The sequence below is a fragment of the Amphiura filiformis genome, chromosome 17 (genome assembly GCF_039555335.1).
Source record: "Amphiura filiformis chromosome 17, Afil_fr2py, whole genome shotgun sequence".
NCBI lineage: Eukaryota > Metazoa > Echinodermata > Ophiuroidea > Amphilepidida > Amphiuridae > Amphiura > Amphiura filiformis.
The window spans coordinates 48,336,031-48,351,101 of NC_092644.1; the positions used below are offsets into that span (position 1 = coordinate 48,336,031).

Sequence of the window (15,071 nt, forward strand, 5' to 3'; positions counted from 1 at the left end):
AGGTTATGAATACTGGAATTGATTCTGATTATGTTTCTACTGAGTGAACAGATATTTTGACCTATTTTTTTGGTGAAAAGTTGCAAATATACAAACAATTTGTGTTCAATTTGACTGAAAATTTTTGACTTTTATGGTATATCAATGAGTCAAATTTTTTGATAAACTGGTATATTGATGGGTCCACTTTCATATTCTCTTAAAAGAAATTGACCTGATATATTTGGAAAATGGAATTCTTTAAAATTGACGTATAACATCAAATGTTGTCCCTTTCAAGCATTCATGCAAAAAGAACTCATAAATGTTTCTTTTAAATGGGACTAATTCCTTATGGAATTATTGACATTTATACTGTGTGATAATCATGATAATATAGTCTACAGTATTTTTATTAATGATATTCATGTAATAAAATGAGAGCTCCTATTTTTCTCATTACAGGCATGAGACTGCACTTCCCTAAAATTTTTTTTTTTTTAATGAAAATGCGTGCAAAATTGGGCAAAAAGTACCAAAAACAGGCTGAAATTAAATAAAGTTGCGGAAATTTTGACCCCCCCAAAAAATGAATTATTAAGTTTTAAAACTGTAATTTCTCATGCCTATCATTAACAACTGTCAAATTATTCTCAAACGTGGTATATCACAGCTAAGACTAATTCAACAGTTTTTTGATGATTTCTTCGGAAATATACCGATTTGGAATGCCTAATTACAATATATTATTGTTAATGAGAAAAATAGGAACGTTCACCTGATATCAAAATCTGCATTTTGATGGGGGTAAAGTGGGGATGAGGTTGTCAATCAGCTTACCCACCTTTAAGACACCTCCCTATGAGTTTCAAAATATTGGACTTGACTATGTCTCATCCAATATTTTAAAACTCATAGCTAGACCAATAAATATGGGCTCAATCAATGCAATTTTATATCACACCTGTCCTTCTCTAAACTCAACCCCTGGTTAAGCTGGGTCACACCAGAACATTATACACCTACCTGAAAATGCAAGGTCTCCTATAACAGCATACTTTCTATGCGTTACATTGCTAAGATTGTCAAAGAGGCGTCGACAACTAGAAATATAGTACATGCAAGGAATGCAAATACGCCAATAGCGATACCAAATCCAAGAGGCGCTTACTCTGTCCATTGTAAACACAGTACTCTCCACCAAGTGGTGACATCTGTTTCCCTTGTGATGCTATACAACCAAATACTATTACAGCAAACACCTGTAAAATGACAAGATATTCAGAATTGGGTGAAAGTAAGATTTGAAAAATATCATCCTTTATACTTTATATATGTGGAATTTAGAATAGATTCTTATTTGTTTTCACTAATCCAGGCCCTAGATTTCGATGAGAATTCGATTTCGGTTGTGCGAATCAACTTCCCTCATTGTATCATACAGTAACTATGATGGATTTTGATTCTCGCAAACCAAGATAAAATCTAGGCCCTTTAATCACATTATAAATGTCCCCTTTTAATTTCAACCAAAATAAAGAAAATCGCTATTTAATTTCAGCGCCTATAACTATTGTCAATGTTAATCATTATTGAGCGGAGTTTCACAAAGCAGGGAGGTATATATAAAACCTAAAGCACTTCAGGTTTAAGTCTTTCATATAGATTTTAGTGACCATTGGTCATTACAATCGTGCAAAAAGTGGAAATTCAAGAAAAATTGAGGGCGTCTGTGTAGAAATCACATATTATGGATTTATGTCAATCACTTTAGAAGGAAGCTATTTAACGATGAAATGCAAGTCTAAGTTAGGACTTTACGCACACACACATTAAATATGGTATCGAAAATTACTACCTACAGTACAGATTTGATCCCCTAACCTTCAATAGTGGAAAATAGACACAAAAAAATACATATTTGGTGCTATCTTCAGTAGATGATAACAATTAAAGCCTTTAGAGTATGAATCTATATAAACTTCATTCGTTGTTTAAAACACATTTTATCATGCAACATTTTTCTTAAATGACTGGAATTTTAAAATTAACCACAAAACAAAACATTCATGGTCTTCAATAGTTGTTGTGTTTAAGTAGAGTATGTATTCCAATATTCATGCATGGCTGACATTTACTATGTATAGTATAACCATGATAACTACAGGCTCTATGTATATAAGCCTGAGATTTCCAAACACTGCGTTCATCCATCTCTCTAGCTATTATATAGATGAAGGAGGCCAGATTAGGGCAGCTAGGAACCATGGGTCAGTGCAAGTGTTTAAAGATTGCACAGGAATTTTGAGGTGATGCTGTATTTGGTCATCAGTTTCATGGGTCTAATCATGCTAAATATGTGACCTGAATTAGATTTGCATGCACAACTATGTGACATTGTGCATGTGCATACATAAGGCCACATAAAATTTTGGTTCTCGTCCTGAGGGTTTTGGAAAAGTGAAGGTGGTGTGTTTTTGTGTGTGTTTTTGGCAATGCAAAATAGGCATTAGCAATGCAAAATTGGCATTGCTAATTAGTTGTCATCCCTTTTCAACACGTTCTTGGAAAAGGGGTACTTTTTATGTTCTAAGAGGTAGAATGCACCATAAAAACATCTTTAAAAGGGATGATTCATGCTCCTTTGTTTATAATGAAAATCAGGAACTTTTTAAAACAAGAAAAACAAATATGGACCAAGTCCAGAATATATGATGCGGGCAGAGACAAGAACATAAAAATGCACATGGCCTAAAAATACTACAATTCCTTCACTATTATGTTATGTTTTCATAAAAAAGCTGAACCTGATCAAAGTTGAAAATTGAACAACGTTTTTACATGCTTCAATTACCACACCATAATTTGTCTGCTCCTGTACAATTTTGGGTATTTAAGTTACCTTAAATGACTTTCATTAGCCATTATGGTCAGCAGCATGTGCAGGTTCCCCCGACTGGTGGTATTGGAAACATTTTCTAGAAATTAGGAAATGCTTTGAGCATGTTTTAAGCAGATTAATTGAGTCGGGTAAAGTACACTTATCAATATGCCTTTTGTTTGAAGCAAATCAGATATACGGTTCCCATAATACGGTACATCAAATTATATTTTCTTTGTATCTTATTGTTTTTAAATTTGATCAATAATCAATACAGTTAATGAGCTAAAAGGACTGTAACTATATGATACATTATAACATATTAGAAACACTTTGACGAAGTTTCAGGGCAAAATTATGCAAAATAAAGTACCATGAACATTTATGCATTGATTTTTAGCAAAATATTGGCAAAAATTACATGTTAGTGAGCCTTTACAGTCCTTTTAGCTCATTAACTGTATTGATTAGTGATAAAAACAATAAGATACAAAGAAAATATAATTTGATGTATTAAGGAAACCATATGTCCGATTTGATTCAAACAAAAGGAATATTGATCAGTGTACTTTACGCTACTCAATTAAGCTGCTTAAAACATGCTCACAGCATTTCCTAATTTCTAGAAAATGCCTCCCAATACCACCTTCAATATTTTCCAACGTTTTGCCTATTGCAGCCTATTCCAGCTATTTCTCAGGCTATTTGCCTCCACCCAACTGAATGACAAACATGGGGTGTGCACCCCCTTGCATGCTATTGATTGTGGTTGCAACATGCGAAGTAGAAGTAGCCCCGTTCGCAAACAGTGACGCCCCTCGAATAATGATACAGGCATCAAGAGTCCAGCACAGAGCTTGTGCTATAGTATCAGAGAAAAGTCAAGTCAAGCAATCCTATTAGTTTTTGGTTACATGTATGATACTCATAACTCCTATCCAATTTAGCAAAGTACATTATTCACACATAGGAAGCAAATGTTACTGAACAACTTCACACTTTTTTTAAAGAAAAATCGGGGAAATACTCCTGGGAAATACTAGGGGTAGAGTTGAGTCAAGGAAAGAGCCACCTTGCACCACACACTATGAAAACATGAAGGCATAATCTGTACTACTACCCATCTCAAATTGATAATGCAAGGCAAAATATGCATTCAACATTCAATTTGAAACCCATATACCCTATGGAAGACATGGGGGGGGCAGTGGGCACTCACATGTAAAGGTGGTAAAGGTATGTGCGGTGGTATAAGGGTCCCTTTTTCAGGCTCTCCGGTACGGTAGTTCCTTAAGACCCATATTTGGATCTGTTCCAGTTCTTTGAGCCTCAAATTTTACAATTTTTTTTAAAAGACCTACAATTGTAGGTCTTTTTTTTCCAAATTTTTTTCCAATTTTTGTCCAATTGGAATTTTTTAGCTCCACAGCCTTTAATTTGGCCCTAATTTCAGTTCACCAAGCCCCTATTTTGCCCAAAAATCAGTTCTTTGTTCCCAAAGATCCGCTCAGCACAACCCTACCAAAATCAAAGTTGAGTGTCCCCCCCCCCCCCGGCCTTAGTCTTCCACACAAGGAGTGTGAATTTCAAATGGGGTTATCTGAATGAATGATTCCATTTGAAATCTACACCCCCTGTGTGGGAGATTAAGGTCATGTCTTCCATGGGGGAGGGGTGGATTTCAACTGGAATAGCCTACTGCATACCTTTGATTGAGACATGTAAACAGACATGTGATATTGACATTGCTCTGAACAAATAACTAGGACAGTGAATTGGCAGTACATTAAATATGATCACCATTGTAAGTAACAGCTGAGGTGACATACCAATCAATAATTATTACATTACAATATTATTGTATGCCTGGATGATTAATTCTAACCTTGTGTAAGAGATTCTTGTCTGGTTAATGCTAGCTTTGTGTAAGAGATTAATACAGTGCTGTACATACTATAATTGTGTATTATGCAAACAATTAAAATCTAAGTGACAAATGGAGATGTATTTAAATGTTTTAAAGCATCTGTATTTTGCATTTCTGCTCAATAGCATTGTGACATTTTGTTTTGTTTCAATAGCCTTATGATTTTGAACTAAATTGTGTCTAAAAACTAAATTGTAGAGTAGACCTTAACAAAATGGTAATCAATAATTTAAGCGATGATGACGTTTAGTTGAAATATGGCTTAAATTATAATGTCTTATCATATGCCGATGATACAATTACTTTATCCGCTAATGAACACAATCTTCAAAATGCACTCAATTCTCTTTACAGTTATTGTCAAACATGGAATCTTGCTGATAACCCAAGCAAAACAAAGGTTGCAATATTTTCTCATGGGAAGATCAGAAGAAAACCATTATTCCACTATGGTAATGAGAACCTAATTGTGTTTGATGATTAGTAGTTTTTAATTATAATTCTGATGTAATCTCTTTCTCAAAACGTGTCATTTAGCCCCAAAAAGAGGTTTTTGTAGGATAACTCAATAACGATAGGTTGTAGATAGCATAAACTATACATTATTTTAATCCTTGTCATCAGGCGAGTAATTTGATATATCTTTCAACAAGATTGAAGCATTTTCAATTTTTTACCCCTGTGTGACCTTTTCGTGACCTCTAGCGAAAAACGTACCCTATAATTTGAGTCCACTACCTCCTAGCAGTGATCCAAAGGGTCTATCCTAACACCTCATGGTATCAAAGATTGGTTGACATGGGTGTTGAACTCAACCATTTTTCAAAACCCCTTGCTCCTAGACTACAAGGTTGGAACTCCTTCTGCCTATCTGCTTTTTCAAACCCCTCATATAACGTATTCAAAAAAATCACACATCATAGCCCTCTGCAAGACACTCTAATAGTACACCAATGTTAATAAGAGACAAAATGATAACCATCTAATTAAGATTTATTTTCATAGCCTCAAACCCTACACAGAGGAAGGAAATAGATCGACATGCAGGGCCTCATCATATCTGCACCTTGCTATTTATCCAAACCTCTCCATCCTTGCATGCATTTACTAAACAGCCTATCTATCCAGGCCAAGCTAAACAATGATCCACACACATACACACACAAACCAAGGTGCCAACAGCAGTCCTATTCATTGCACATTAATATCTCAAGCAAGTCAGATCCACACCTTGGCACATAAATAGACCATTCAGGGACCCATGCATACTGATGATAGTTTGCATATTTTATGCACTTCTTGACATACAACTTCTCCTCATAAATAACATGAAATCATGTATCATCTTATTTCAAATATGAAAACACATTATGTGAACAGAAAATAACAGCAAATATATTTATTTTATGATAGCAAGACTAATTTAATTAATAATTACTCCCATCACTACTGTTCATTTTCATAGATTTGAATGAATGATTAATCATCTTGAGCTGATGGTACTTATTTCAATTATGCATCCATTCCCAAGTGAATTTTGCTTGGTAGTAATCAGTGATACTCCTATCTTTTACATGTATCACAAACACTTTCTTTAATCTCAGTCCAAGATATGAAAGATCACTCACAGGTGCTTCATATATATTGCTACACACTCATCACAAATCCACACAACACATTTTGCTGTACATATGAGTGTAGAGCTTGAGAGCATGTGGCCAATGTTGTTTGTTTGTTTTTTGTGTATGTGATCTTGTACGCATACATTTTATTTGAACATATTCTTGCTCGTCCTTTTTAGATTTGAGAAGCAACAAAAACCTTTATAAGGTACTAGTACTAGGAACAATCAACCCTTTTTTTAAGTATATACAATGCAGGTGCATAATACTGCATATTATTTAATTTAAAACATTAGTTTGATCTCAATAATCAGTAACATCTAACATCACAAATTTGACATTACAATCTAATGACAACTATGTTTTCATTGAAGACAATTGGACTATAATTAAGTGTCATCTTCAGTAGATAGCATCATTAATCATGTGAAGTAGAGGAAAGGGAAAGTACACATGTATCTAAGTGTATCATCTTATATAAATAGCAAATTGATTATAGAAGAACGGAATGGAATACATTTATCAAACCAGAACAAATAATTTTGCCTTTCTATGAAGAAGTGGCAGAACTTTTGTCTGATTTAGAATTGTGTATTAGCATTCCTAGTAAAGGTGTTTTAAGCTTTTCTGGCTACAAAAATAGCCTTTGGATGCACTTATTTGTGCATTACAATCATCAAACAGCCATGAAAAACAAAGCCATATTCACTGCATATTATCTTCAGTAGATAGCAAAATCATAAATTGGGAATTGTTTACCTACAGTACAGTTTTGATCCTGTAACAAAACTCACCATCAATAATGGAAAATAGATACAAAATAATATTTGGTGCTATCTTCAGTAGATAACATTTATATAAGAGGTTAACCTTTTTCTTTCATTTTAGTATAGTATTTCTAATATTTAAAGGCATAATAGATATGTTTCTTGAGCTTATGAGCTAACAAAAAATATCTCTAGGTTCCATAATAAACATGATAAAGGCAACCGGTTAATGTTTAAGTGTAAACTGAAGTCCTCAAGGTACAGTGTACTTTTTAGTATGTAGGATCGGAGGTTGCACATTACTTAGCCTTTACAGTGACATCTTTTTTCAGAATTTGAACCATAATTATTGTCATATATTGATTCTTGTTGTAATACTTTAGCCAGCATAAATAAACATGTATAGGTTCATTTTTGTTTCATTTTAGAATTTAACAAATCCATCATCGTCACATAATTATACTGGTTATTGTGTAAGTATCAGTAAAAACAAAAAAACAAAAGCAATCATTTTTAAATGATGTAATGTACTATAAAGGTGGATAGCAATACAAATAAGCATTTCCTTAAAACAATGAAGTCTCCCCATTTCAAGAAATATATAAGTTCGCTCATATTTTCATAGATCTGATTCCATTACATCAAAACAGATGGTATTATTGTGTTTTCATTTTCCTTTATTCCCTTTACTACGCTCATAGCAGACCTCTAATCCAACACTGTACAGCCCTGAGGAGCAAAGTGTACTCTGCCTGAGCCCTGGCATGCTCATCTATCAGGAGCAGTTCTTTAACCTATATTATGTTTGTCATTCATAGAATGACCTTTCAATATTTTGGGTAACAAAAATTATACTGCATAACCTAAATAAATGTTATGTGATGATTGTTTAACCCTCTCCACACAGGTGTCAACTGCACACGACAAGTTCCAAATTTTCTTCAAAATTTTTAAAAATTTCAGAATTAAACATGATCATATTTGAAATCATCATGAAAAAAGCATTAAAATGAGTACAAACAAGCCTAGTATTGGTTCAGTGGTTCTTGAGATAGCTCTTGATATTTTGAGAACTGATGGCAAAACTTGGGCCTTTTTATGTTGAAACATTACATCCAGCATGCAAAGCATTAAAATGGAGGTTATTGAACCATGACATTGGAGATGAGAGTATTTTGGAATAGAGTGCATTTTTCACACTACACCGCAGTATGCCATGCTGACAAGTTTCTAAAAGTGTTGCTAGAATAAAATAAAATAATGCTAATTTAATGCACAGGCAAAGGAAGTCTGATTATCTGTTAGAAATAGCCAAGTAGTAGGGTTTTCAATCAAATATTATTGTATAAACTGTAGCATCTGATGTAAAAAGGAATATTATTTTCCTTTTGACAATTTTTATTTTAGGAAAATCAGGCTAGGCAAATAAATGCATGGTGTGGGGTGGTGTGCTTTCACACAGAAACTAAATGGCCTGGTAAAGCTATGACATGACCTGCCTGCCTGCCTGCCAGTGCCAGCCTGACTAGCTCAGTACGTGAACAACAGAACTCAACAGATCCCATAAAGCATTGCAATGTTTCAGCATTGTGTGAAAAATAGGTTCATAGTCAGTGTGGGCATGAAATGCTCGACTATCGTAAAAACAAAAACATGTCGTTCCTATTTCACTTGGCAATTGTGAAATTCATACACCCCCTATTATTTTGAAATCTACACCCTTTGTAGGAGATTTTTATCTTAAAAGTTCATGTCTTCTAAATGCTTGGAAATTCAGCAAAAATCCAAGAATCCATTCTTGCAGAGATTCTCCAAAACTGATTTTCCTAAAGAGATTATCACAGATTTTTCTTAGATAGATAAAACAATGGGACAGGTGTTTAAGTTGGCAATTGGGTTATTTTACTGGATATAACACAAAGAGTGTCTATTTTAAACAGGGTTACCTGAATGGGTGACTCAGTTTGAAATCTACACCCTATGTGTGGGAGATTAAAGTCATGTCATCCATAAAGGATGTGTGATTGTGTGGATTTCAACTTTGGCCATATTTCCAACAATGCATATCCCACATTTTTCCTGTATTAATCCACAGATATTGGAACACATTAATCAAAACAAATAACAAAATGGCAATGAAGCAGTGCACTATGGGAAGACCAATCAACCATCAGCTTTGCTACAGAGCTATGAATAGCCATCCAGGAATATAAACTGAACATGTATTTTCATCTCGTATTATTTACAGCCACCCCTAATATCCGATCTGCTTCAAACCCGAGGGTACACCACAAGCCATGCCGCCTTCTTTACTGCCGTTACATGCCATGCACTATTTTTGTGACACTATATGTTTTAAAATCTACAAAGAACCACTGGTTTTTATATGTTAGTATCTCTGCTAGATATAAATATTTATACAAATTTCTCTCCACTAGATATAAAACATTTTACACAGATATGATTTTTTATAAGCCAAGCCACTCTTGCTAAATAAATAGTGAATATTTTATGCTTGCAAATATTCTTGCGTGTGGAGATTATTTTCCTCTCTTGATTTTGTCACTCTAATAAAGTTCCTGCTCTGCAGAACACAAACAAGCATAAAATATATTGTACACATTGCTTATCTTACACCATGGATCTCTCTAAAACCATCTCCCAGGCAGGGACTAGAGGAATCTGTTTTAACCACAAACAGGGATAGAACATCATACATCATATTGTTATAAAACATAACATGCAATACCGGTACTGTGATCAATTCTTTACTTTATAAGATTTCAAGTGTAAAAATATCTATCCTTGCGCAACATTAGCATTTGCACTTGTTCAGAAAAATACAAGGAATAGAAAATAAGATGAAATGAAAACATGATAAGACAAAATAAATTAAATGAAAATAACTATGTTCCACTAAGCTATTATTTAACTAAAATTAACTTGAAATTAACAGAATTTGCAGAATTTAATGAAACTCAAAAAAAGACACACAAAAATCCTTTCCATTTCTTATTGTTCATTCATGCATCCCTCACTCCTTCATTTATTTGTTCATTCATTTATTCCCTGTAGAAGAGTCGGATTAACTACCATAGCAATAGATGAATACAATTTTGATTATATTGCCATGCACTACAAGCCGGCTGCACTCATCACCTGTGTATATCTGCAATCATAGATTGAATACAATACCGCTCACTTCAAAAATATGAATCTTACAGACGTGAGTGATCAGCATGGTATGGTTCAATGCATAGGTACCGTGTGAACTTTGTAGTGCATGGCGATATAGTCAAAAATTGTATTCATCTATTGCTATGGTAGTTAATCCGATTATTATGTAACCTTATCACACTTATGTACTCGCTAAAACGCGAATTTGATGCATGGTTACTAATAAACAATGTACTCATTTTAATGCATTTTTAATGCTGATTTCCAAATAGTCGTGGAAATTTACAGTTCTGAAATTGATTTTAAAAAAATGAACTGGAACTTGTCTTCTGCATTCGATACCTGTGTAGAGTGAGTTAATATCACAATTGCGCATTCTGTGAGTCCCTGCCTTATCCCACTATTGGGTTTGCTAGAGTTCTCTTGTGTTTCTATATTTTGATAGCTAGTACCTCTACCTGCATACTAATATGACTGTCACTCACTACACAAAAGATGGTTTTGGACTGTCAAAACTCATTCCATCAAATAACACATTTCAAATTCTTTTTTTAGAATATAAAACTATAATTATGTTTAAAGAACCTTCTCTAAAAAAATAGCTTCTTCTTTATCCATATTTTAAGACCATTTAAATTTAAACTAATTTTGACACAATTTTAGGATTCAAATTTGCACATTTTCACATGCATTTGTCTTGGCAAGGCATAATAGACACCAAGTTAGCAGGAACTGTGGAAGATATTTCTAAAATCTTCCACAAGAAGAGTGTGGACCACAGAATTAAAGACAGAGAATCAGGACTCGGCCGCCATCTTGATACAGGCATGGAGCAAAAATTGGAGGTATTCGGTTTCCTTCGGAATGTACTCAAGGTATTCGTTGTCATGCAAGCGCGACATGGATGAAGGGCGCATTTGAGAGATGCACTTGATGCGACCTGCACGCGAGTACCAAGACGCTTCAGATGAGACGCAGAATTGTTTCCGTTCGTCTCCGCACACCGTCGGCAAGGACCCGAATACCCCCAATTTTCTCCCCATAGCTGACGGCGCAATTGTACGTGGAGTCGTGGAGGTATAGGGAGTCCCAGTTCTCCTCTAATTCTGTGGTGTGGACTTAAATGGATTAATCCTAGGCATCCCATGCAATAACATAAGATTGTAGGTTGCACACTTGTCTACCTATGCAGACATCACCACATCTAACATAGTATGTATTATGACTTCAGAAACCCTGTTTTAGACTCCTAATGAGACATACTTTACTCAGGCGGCAGGCCCCACTGCCATTTCCACACAATCGCATTACATGACACATCAGCAGAGGAACCTCCTTGCCTTGTCAAGCCCAGTCAACAAATTAAATTGATTACAATATCAGCAGATAAACTGTGTCCTACATTTTACATCAGGCTGAACCTGCTACATGCTTCCAAACCCATCAGTCAGCTGCATGTATAACAGCCAACCATGGAGGTGGAAAAATAAATACTCATTATTTTTCTACATCCATGATTTGACCAGATTACCATACAATCACTACTTAAGGCAGTCATTTTCAGTCGGGTTTTCAGGTACCCGACCGAGATTTCACTACCCATGTAAGAGAGTCAGTATCAGGTTACCCGAAATTGCAAAAAAAATAATAATAATAGAATTGTTTGTGTTTTTAATATGCAAAGTGATAATTTGTGTTCATGGCTCTTTTTATGACGAATCAGCATCATCCAATTCCAGATACAAAAAATACATTTCCAGGTGTTGTTTTTTTTTTTTTGGGGGTAAATTTCTGTTAATTTCCGTAAGATTTACATCCCTAGTCATGTCCTCTATAAGGGATGTATGGATTTCATCTGTAATAGCCCAAATAGGTTGTGTACAGTCTTTTATTTTATCATGTTGGTTTGCATTGCTAGCAAGTTTTTATTTTGCCTTTTTGAGACAATTGCTATCTACTGTAGATAGCAATAACATGTAAAATTGTAACCATTTCTAGAACATACGTGTACGTATTCAATAAAAAGGTATTAAAGGTACTAAATTTACCTTTAAAAAATCTTTTTTTATAAATTTAACATCAATTTGTAAGGAATACTACCCTAACAACATATTACATGTTTGTGTTTGATGTATGAATTGTACATGCCGAGTGTACTATACAATTAAATGAGGACATTATAACTACCTTCCTTCTTCTTGGCTCCCTTTACTCTGATAATATGCTACTGCTGATCTCAAAATTGGAAATAGTCTTTATATCAAACTAATCTACACAAAGTGTTCCTAAATTCTAAGGGAATCTACTTTGCCTTCAACAAATGTCTACATGTACATGCCTGTCAGTCCAAACCATAATTCATTATTCTCTTGATTTATGGCATCACGTTACCTGAGCGCTCATACTATCCATACTTTACTATTGAAATCCATTACTTTTTGGTGCTGCAGAAACTGATTTGAACAAATTACAAGTTTTAACACACTAGGCAGTGCACACCTTGCCTGTTAAGCCAACAAAAGGGATTCTGCATCCACCTTGCTCAATGAACTTTACTGGCTCCTATTACTTATCAATTTATCATTTTATGTGTTCAAATTTATTTTCATAACCAATGTATTGCTCTGAAGTACATGTACCTACATGAAGTGGTCTTTGATCCAAGTCTAAACACATACAAAAAAAGTCTGCTGCTGATGATAAGTGATTCATTTTATTACCTAATTAATGTGACTTAAGACATATGCATATTATTTATAATTACATTGTAAATATGTTCATGTTTTTTCTCCAAATTTATTGATTTAGTAATGAATTGGACCTTGCAATCATAACCAATGTATTGCTCATTTAATGTATATGTACCTGCATGAAGTGGTCTTTGATCGAGTCCGATCACATATAAAAAAAAACTCTGCTGATGATAAGTTGTTCATTTTATTACCAAATTAATGTGCTTTTAGAAATGGCATATTAGGCGTGGCAAAGTCGATTTTGAGTTTCCCGTCGCCCGCCCGCACTTCATTTTCAGGCCCGCACTTGAATTCATTATTGCGATTTTGAAAAATAAAAATAAAACTTATCATTTTGCCAAGAAAACGATGAAAAGCCGTGCATTTTTAGTGGAAAAATCAAATTCAAAACATCGATTTCGCTACCGGCAGTAAACTCATTGCGGCCGGTTGATTGGCGTGTGATAGTGATAGCCTAGATCCTGTAGGCCCGGTTCGCAACGCTTTGTAAATATGTTGACGTCGCAGTCCTTTTCCACGTGCGTATTATATACTGGACTGAAAGACTAATGCTGTCATTGGCAGATCAATGATTCTACAGTGCTGATCGCGAAATCGCACAATGAATAGTGATGTTTGTGCGAATTTAAAAAAAATATATTGATTCTGTTATTTTTAGATTTCTTTTCATAAATATCAATCATATACTTTAAACTAGTACTTAGTATCGTTTTACATTATTTTACTGTACAAAATGGCAAGATTTATATATTTCAACTCTGCTCTATTGTGACACTGTTGCACGAAATATACGGTCGAACAAAAAATATTTTTCAATTCAATGTCTGATTTTTTATTCTACAGTGCTGTTTGTGACTTTGCACAATATCGTTGTTTGTGGTAATTAAAGAAATATATATTAATACTGTTAATTTTATATTTGTTTTCCCAATTGATCAATTATTTATTTTTAAATAGTATACGACATAGTTTTAAATTAAATTTAATATGCAAAAAGAGCAAAAAATTATATATTTCAACTCCGTTGTGTTTATGACATTGCTGCAAGAACTATGGTATTCAACATCAACAAAACACGCATGGGGTTTTCCCTTTAATTTTGTTGGCGCAAGATTCGATAGTGAAGTTGTTAAGCTTACCAATTCATGAATTGCAATTGTTTCAGTATTTTGATTTCAATTTGATGGGACTGTGCTGACGTTTGTATTAAAGATTTGTCATGTACATATCAATTAAGATATGCGACAGTGGTCGTACTGTCATGCAGTGGATGATATCGCATGTCAATGACACTGCTGATTTTTACGACGTATAATAATAATAAAAAGAAAGGAATTGGTATCAATTTTGACCTTGCAGCCTCTTTGCAAGTTTATATCTTTGGTTAAACATCCTTTGAGTGAGTGAGCGGTAAATAACGTGTTTTACACTCGCATTTTGTCATATAATGAAAGTCACAAAAATAATGAATAATGAATAATGAAAAGGTTACCTCACTTGTTTTCAAAAATTATGTGACGGGAAACTCAAAATCGATTGTTCGGGGCCTTATTTACAATTACATTGTAAATATGTTCATACTTTTATCCTTACTACTGTCAGCACCCTGAACTAAATGAAATAGTGCAAATATGTATGTGTACATTGTGGCAGTATATGTGTATATCTGTTAGTGTTATATACACAAGTTCTCGGATTTCTTCTAAATTCAGTCAATGTTACATGTATTTGCCTTCAGGAATTATGAATGAAGCTATTTTCAGAATGGACATTTATAATAACATGTTACTTGCTCAAAAACAGAAACATTTGATATTGAAAGAATTTATTTGGAGGTCTATGGTCACTAAAATAAGTGTGCACGTTGCTTTATATTTTGATGTTTTAGCATAATTGATTGAAATGGTCACATCATGGGAAGGACAAATCCCAGTTTGATGGAAATTTGGAATTGTTATTGGTGTA

At 34.1% G+C, this 15,071-nt stretch overlaps 1 protein-coding gene across 1 annotated transcript in view; it reads right to left on the bottom strand.

The window, feature by feature from the left end:
- The window catches only part of LOC140137894 (synaptogyrin-1-like), a 36,053-nt gene that overhangs the window by 8,872 nt on the left and 12,110 nt on the right, over window positions 1–15,071 (bottom strand). Inside the window, 3 exon segments of the mRNA XM_072159698.1 lie at window positions 1,006–1,071; window positions 1,074–1,143; window positions 1,146–1,241. Coding sequence (XP_072015799.1) covers window positions 1,006–1,071; window positions 1,074–1,143; window positions 1,146–1,241 — 232 coding nt within the window.